This window comes from Anneissia japonica, unplaced genomic scaffold, assembly GCF_011630105.1.
Source record: "Anneissia japonica isolate Jap-2015-1 unplaced genomic scaffold, ASM1163010v1 scaffold3434_len466720_cov178, whole genome shotgun sequence".
NCBI lineage: Eukaryota > Metazoa > Echinodermata > Crinoidea > Comatulida > Comatulidae > Anneissia > Anneissia japonica.
Window position 1 is genome coordinate 206,485 of NW_022718341.1, and position 8,432 is coordinate 214,916.

The window sequence follows — 8,432 nt, forward strand, 5'->3', positions numbered from 1 at the left end:
ACATCACTTGCATCACTATACTACCGTCACATATACCGATAGTCTTATTTTTGTACCCATTCTATAACAACTCAACGTTGTCTAATTCATTCTTCACATATACCGATAATCTTATTTTTGTACCCATTCTATAAAAACTCAACGTTGTCTAACTCATTTAGATCTCCTTTACTGTATATATTGTATTTTATTAGCTGTATTATTTAAGTCATTTAGGCACTGTATGTTATTTTTCACATTTGTCTTGTAATTATTTTATTTATATTTACTTGTATATTATGAAGTTATATGGAATCTTGAATCTAGAATCATATTATTTAGCAACTATAATATCTTTTAGCAGTGTTTCTCTCTGCATGACACTTTCCATTTACAAGTTTCCACTCACTGTTTATTGGTAATTAATGAGGTCTTGATTCAGAAAAACAAAGCGTTTAGTTACTTGTATATGCTAGGTTGTTGGCTCGTTTAGTGATTTGTCATAATTTTATATAAATGTTAAGACAAATTTTCTAATTTTGGAGTTTGTTAGAGCAATGGAATCTCCACAGGATTGCAGCAGATTTTTGCATCTTCACTCCCAAACCAATAATTATAATGTGTTAACCATGGTAATGAGGAGTCGATCACATATGAAGAAAGAACGGCAGACAACCTCAATACACACAAGAAGCTAGCTACAAGAGCAGTTTTCATCAAGTAAAGATTTTACCAAAATTCCAAAATTACAGCAAGTCTGGAATACAAGGATTTATTAAAGAAAATCTACCAAGAAGAGAGTCGAATGAGATAGAGTATTGTGCTCTTTGGAAAATTGTGTTGATTTAGCAGAATGTTGAGATACCAGAGTTGGGTTGTAATCGTAAGAATCTTTTGACTGGCTATTATAGCAACTCGGCCTTTTTTGGGATATGGAAGAAAACGATTTTCAAAAGGTCCGGGAAAACGTAGAAGGAAAAATCTGCTGAAATCATGTGGAGATTTGCATTACTTAAACAAACTTAACAATTAAAAAACTTGCCAAGTTTGTCTTAAATTTATATACTGTGTAATGATAAAAAAAAAAAAAAAAGAAGCAAACCGTAACAGCTATAAGCAAGGGTGAGCAAGTGCCAATCACTTAAAGATTGCCACAAGACTACCGGACTTCAGGAGGTTCGAGTCAACTACCTACAGCACAACCCATTCAAAGACAAAATAAAGCATAATGTATATAGGCAGAGTTGGATCTATCTATTAATATATCAATGACTCATTTTGATTTTTTTTGTACAAGACTAAATTTTTCACGACAGCTCACAAATGAGGATTCGTTTTCTGACAAAGAGAATGATGAAGTTTTTACGTAATCGTGTTAATTATTTTAAATTATTCCAGTAAGTTTACATAGTTATAAGTCACTAACAATAGTTGCATTTCTTATATATCAAAGTATATATTTTTCGACTGTTTTTGGTGGCCATCTTAAATTACAAAATGGCTGCCATCTTAGCATGTTGAAACCATGCTTGTTGAACTCAGAGAGCCCAATAACATGTGATTAGACACCAAATTACCGTACTTCAGCAGATTCGAGCCACCGGACTACCGTACTTCAGCAGATTCGAGCCAACTACCTATAGCACAACCCATTCAAAGACAAAATAAAGCATATATAGTCATCTATCTATTAATATATCAATGACTCATTTTGATTTTTTTTTGTACAAGACTCAATTTTTCACGACAGCTCACAAATGAGGATTCGTTTTCTGACGAAGAGAATGATGAAGTTTTTACATAAAGTTTACAGAGTTATAAGTCACTAATAATAGTTGCGTTTCTTATATATAAAAGTATTAACATTTTCGACTATTTTTGGTGGCCATCTTGAATTACAAAATGGCTGCCATCCTTTTTCAACCATGTTGGTTGGTCTCAGAGAGCCCAATAACATGTGATTAGACACCAAATTGAACTTTCTTGATCGTAGAGAAGTGGAATTATAGAACAACAAATTTGATGTTAGACGATTTTTGTAGCGGCCATCTTGAATTTCAAAATGGCTGCCATTCTAGCTTTAAAACGATGTTTATTTGACTTAGAGAGCCCATAACATATGATTAGACACCTAATTTACCATATAAAAAATATTGTTCATAGACGTCGCAGTTTGCAAGTGGTCCGGGCATTATAGTAGGAGTGGTATATTTGTTTGTTAAATTGACCCGCTACCCCTATCCACGGAGACAGGATTTTAAAGCTAGTGGGATATGTGAGCATATCTACCCCAGCCCCCACTATGGTTGGGACTGAGGCGCGGACATTTGGAAGTATGCACCTCTAGATGCCCGGAAATAGAAGCTGACAAACCTACAGAGTTTCTACCCATCCCCATCCTACTGAGACACAAGATTTTAAGCTAATAGAGACTAGCTTATACCAACCTCAGCCCCACCATGGGACTGACGTTAGGTATTGAGGGGTCCTGGTTCGAGAGTAGATCTACAACCGTAGCCCTTTACGCATATAGGTTTGCCGATCAGGTTATACAGTTTAAAATTACTCTTTTACTAAAGTCCATACATTCATAGTAAAACATTCCCCTCTGAACACAATTCATATATTTCTAAGTCAAGAATTCGGGGCCAGAAAAATTTTATTTATGAAAAAGGATTATTTACAATTTATTTGTAATTTACTGAAGTAATATGTACCCTGTCGGATAACATTCTGGTTTTCCTGCGTCTGGTTTCGGGCCCGGGCTGGAATAGGCCTAATTGTAATAATATACAGATACTAGTACTGTAAGGCTACAATACGTAGTAGTACTTGTTAAGGCTACAACTGTACGCAGTACAATATATACTATATACATTGTATTTTGCTACATAATAGTTTCGCGGCCATGAATATTGGATCTGGTAGTTCCCGAATATAGAGAGTAGCGATAACAGTTTTTATTTAAAGCGATGCACCGGTAGGAAGGCGAGTCGGTCTGTCTCGTAATTCTCCGTAACGAAGATTTCCGATGTTCCTGAATATTATTTGGTGTGATATTGTGAGTTTCTTTGTAGAGTGTGACAAGTCGTTGTTGTGGTTGCGGTACATAGACCTAAAGATTTTGATCAGAGTATGTTTTTGTTATGTTCACAGCACACCGAAGAGATCCCTATAATAGCTGACTGGTCGCCGGGGCAAAGACGTGTGTGTAATGTTCATGAGGGACCCTCCCATAGGAATATTTTTTAAAGAGCATGACCTTAGATGGCATCCTACTCTTCCCACATGACTCAAGAAACCATTAGACCTATATTCACAAAACTGGGCCTAGAAAAGCACCCAGAGGTTAAATTGTTTTCTCGAGTGGACTGTCATATATAATTTCTCATTGGTCAGGAACTGTTGGAGCGCCCATCATCGGACTTACAGGGAACCTTTTTTACATCATAATGTACCTCTAGTATGATTTTGAAGAGAAAAAAAAAACAGATATGTATTTTTTTTAAATTCAACATTAAACTTTTTAATCTATAGCAACTTGTTTATGCTCGATTTGAGAAGTAGCATTTATTATAGAGCTACTCAATAGCTTTAAAATGACACCAAATCAGCTCAATAGGTGCTATACTTACCGAGATAACGTTAAACGTGCACAGTATCGCTAATTAGCTCAAACTTGTTAGCACGTATCTCGCTAATTCAGAGGCATAGATCAAAATGTTTTTATTTCTGATCGTTTTTCATGGGTCCCAACAACATACTAAAATTTGAACAAAATCTAAAAGAGATTGAATTTTTTTTTTTTTTTTTTGGTTGATTTGACATGGAATTACATAATTGAGGAACAAAAATGGGTCCGGCCGAAGCCGGTGAAACCGCTGCAGTTCCGACGGCCTGTTTTTGATCAAAAAGTGGAATTGCATACCAATATATTCGATATTTCGATGGTTTTTATGGCGGCCATCTTAATTTCAAAATGTCTGCCATCCTAGCTTGTTGAAACCATGTTTATTGTACTCAGAGAGCCCAATAACATATGATTAGACACCAAATTTTACATTTTTCTATCTTGGATTTCGAAATGGCTGCCAACCTAGCTTTTTGAGACTATATTTTGGAACCAATAACATATGATTAGACCCACATTTACATAGAGGAGAAGTGGAAGTAGGCATATACTGAAATATTAGATTTTTACAGCGGCCATCTTTAAAGTCAAAATGGCTGCCATTCTACTTTTTTGAAAAATGTCTTATTGGATTCAGTGACCCCCATAACATATATTTAGACACCAGATTTACGCTTTTTCATTAAATGTAAGTAAAGTTTATGATCCTATATCTGAATGTTGGTGGACTTTTTAAAAATTGTCGCCACTTTTTCTGGAGGTTCCATCCGCTCAATGTTTGATTTATACCGTAGTGATCTTAAATCAGTAGAGAAACCTTGGTCCCTGAAAAATGGTTACGGGGATCCTGATTATACTAAGATGACCGCTTAATAATAGTGAATTGATTTATGATTGTTAAAATCATTGTATCGTCGTTTTTTAACCTTTGCAGGATTCTAACGACTTCGAGGAATGGCGAGCGACAAATTTACTCGACGCCGATAGGTCTTAGGCATGCGGAAAACAAATCTATAATGATTGAAGCACTGACTCATGAATTTGTGGACCTGAGTGAATTGCTTGAATTGCTGTTAAAGCCGTGGGCTAAAAATCAGTCAAATCTTGTAGACCTTAGGTATGCAACGTAAAAAAAAAACTATTAAAGAAAGATAATATATAAGACGGGTTACTATGAGATTCGTTATGGATTAGGTCTATAGATTTATTTGCAATAATGATTATTTTGATGATAATGGTATTATATAAATGAAAATGATTATGATAATAACAATAGTAATAGTAATAATAATAATAATAATAATAATAATAATAATAATAATAATAATAATGATAATAATGAATTTGTAAATTCTAATTCAAATCATTTGAATTCATTATTACATTGTAACTGGCAAAGTGCATTTTAGATAGTTTCATCTGGTTTGTGTATGAACATGAATTATAAATTCTTATAAGTAAGTCAATAAATATTAAATATCACTAATATTGGTATTAGTAATAATTATTCAATATTCAAAGTACATCAGGCCTGACCTAATAAGATTGATACAGCATTCTAAACTATAAAATAAATAATAGATTTATTTCAACAAAATCTGAAAAAATATCTGTAGGCCTAATGGTAAAGCTTTCCAAAACTATATCATTATTATATAATGACAATGATATAAATAATGATAAAGATGAAGGTGATCACATAATAAAATTGATAAATAAATGGATGATTATTAATACGGTCTCTCTCAGAAAAAAAATGTATGGAAAAAAATACAATGATGCAAATTTGACGGAGGTAATGTTCGCTAGCCAATCAAGTATGAAACCTGGTGAAAAATACCGACAAGTCTTCTTCTACCCACGAGCAAAAGGTCGCATCACTAATGGAATACATAAACAGCTTCCTAAGGTAAATGCTCATTTTAGTTATTGTGTAACGTTTTATTCAACAATGAATACCTTGTCATTCGACACAATAATTAGTGTGGCAAGAAAAGAGCTAAAAACAAACACTTTGCACTTTACCTTACGACAAAGGAAGAATGCTGTTCATCCCCGTATGATGATGTTGTATTTTTCTTTTTTAAATAAAATACATTGGTAATACTGTAGTAGTAAGATTGTAGAGGTAGTAAATCGCATTTCCAGTCTTCCCTCGACTATCATACCGTAGTTTTGTGTAAGCCAAAGGCAACGGTGCTTTACTGAATGTGTATTGTGTTATTTACCTAGGCCTACATGTATGCATAGTAGGAAGGGCAAGATGTATGTTTATCGACTTTGAATGAAAGACAGAAATATACAATATAATATTTCGATTCTATTTTTTTTTTTTCGTTTTGTTTTGTTTTTTAATACATTAAAAAAAATTAAAAGAAAACTGAGACTGAATTACTTCAAAAAATACTAAACACATTGAGGCTGATGTAAAATTTCAAATGTTTTTATTTGCATGCAATGATCAGTATTTCTTGCCATGCCAGTTGAATTTTGTTTAGCAGCTTGAAGACCTTGATAATATGGACTGAATGAATAAATAAAAGTAATTGATGATTCCAATAAGGAGGTAAACAAATAGATATTTCATATAGGTCAGTTCAGCCAGTTGCATCCCATCAGCACTTTCATTATCTCTCTGATCATTCACTAGGTATATAAATTTAAATACACAACAGTAACCACGATGTTTGGAAGGAGTTTATGACAAAAATCTGAATACTTTTATGTGAATATTATTGAAATACTGTAGCACACTGTAGCTTAATATAGAGTTCAATCCAATCCACTTATGAACATGTGTTAAATACTACAATTATATAATATTATCAATGTAGCCATCCAGTATAAACAATTTAAAAGAAACTAGAAATAATGACCGTTCTGCTGTATTCAATATCATTTATTAGCAAGTGCTGTTCCGTTATTTTCTTCTTTTCATATTGCATTGTAAAATACCATACAATGCCATTCAAAAAGCCAATGCAGATATTTATAAAGAAAATAAATGTGTTGTTGATAACTGTTCATACAAGGAAAAATTAAAAAATATATGGTAATATTTCTCAACATAGTGTATGGTATGATGTTATATCAAATAGATAACATTCATCGAACAGTATACAGTTCCAATCAGATAAGGCTACAGTACTTTCAATTGATTCATGCCTATAACATGGCCTGAATTGCCACCAGATACTAATATCCCTCATGTAGTAACAAGGCTTCATCCTGATTTGCAATAGCAGCCTCAACTAATTCCACCACTCAACGTTTCACATCTTACTAATTTCTCAATGGTTATTTCTCTGTTAAAAGTACTTAATATATTATTGTTACATGGGAGAACATGACTTCGACCAGGAAGCACTTCTTAATTATTGATTTCAGCTGATGCAGAATGGAGCAAAATTTGCTTTGGCTGTGGTTCATCAACTTCCATTCACCTGAGTCTGTGGTCTGTGAAAATTAATTAAACAAACTAATTCAAAAGAGAGGTTACTGTGATTGTTTTATGATCAAATGTCTATTTTAATTGTTTCCTTTTAAACAAAAGTTGTTTTCCAAAAAAAAAAGTAACAAGTAGTATCAGTATAATACAATATTAAATGCAGGTGGTGATGTTTAATTGGACATCTAAGTGTTGATAAATATTAATGCTTAAGTCAGTTTTGGTACCTATTAATACTATATTTTTTGTTCTGATGTGTGAAGGATTCGTATGTAGATAAAGCATACTGTACTAGTATTAATAAAATAATGTTGTTATATTCTTTCATGAAGACATTAAAATCAAATTATGCCTGAATTAATTAGTCTAAGCACAGTAACTGAAGGGCACATACCCTACCCCCAAAAAACTGAATTGATTCAATTTGTGTAGTAAACCATTGTTCTTGGTAGATAGTAGTAAATAGTTGCTATGTAATTGTGCATGGCTATCCTTGAGTTATCTTCAGTTATCAGTCAGGGTCAATTCATTGCCAAAATTATTGTCTTATTATGTTTACTACAATGTAACATCATCAACTGTCGATAGTACCCCAGTTTGAGAAAAAAGCACTGGCCTTCCTGTCTGTGTGTGTGTGTGTGGTGTGATAAAGAGACGCTTAGTGCTCAATGAAGTAAAACATACCATACCATTTTTAACGTTATATGTAACAACACACGTACCTTTAAACAGATTCGGAGCAATTTTGACTACTACTACTTGCACCACTCTCCCCGAGAGCCTCTTCATATAGGCCTATATGTAGGCTATTCATCAGCTTCGACGGAAAACTCATAGCCATTGGTCTTACTGAGGACTCGTATTAGTTGTTTTCCGCAGAGTTGCACATCCTTAAATTTCTTTAAGCTGTTTACGCTTAATGACACAACCATACCGTACTATATGTTCTCACAACATGTATCACAAAAATATGCCTGAAATCGGCTCAGATATATCATTGATAAACTTCATCCAAAACTTGCAAGTGGACGTGTGTTGTTTACTACTTACATTGGACAAACGGAATGGAAGGTAGTTTGTGATTGGCTGAGGGCCTTACAGCTAAGCCGAATTCATTGTTAGTCGTCTTCTGATTGGCCTTAATAGGGCGTACGTACGCCTTATGTAACCCGTACCTACGGGTTACATAAGGGGTACGTACGCCTTAATAAGGCGTACGTACGGGTTAGGAAAATAAAAAAAAAATCACCATGTCCTTAAACAGCTTCGTACAAACCTTTAGTCCAATCCGCTGCGCTTTTTTAGTTTTTACCAAAGAGTATAAATAGAACAAGAGAGCAAAGTCCCGGTCGTAAAAACGTCATGCCTGTGGAG

General features: G+C 33.8%; 1 protein-coding gene across 1 annotated transcript in view; it reads left to right on the forward strand.

The window, feature by feature from the left end:
• Positions 1–8,432, forward strand: part of LOC117110526 — a 25,406-nt gene that overhangs the window by 15,605 nt on the left and 1,369 nt on the right. Inside the window, exons 3-4 of the mRNA XM_033253272.1 lie at positions 4,545–4,727; positions 5,360–5,597. Of these exons, the coding sequence (XP_033109163.1) occupies positions 4,545–4,727; positions 5,360–5,597 (421 nt within the window). The remainder of the gene's footprint in view (positions 1–4,544; positions 4,728–5,359; positions 5,598–8,432) is intronic.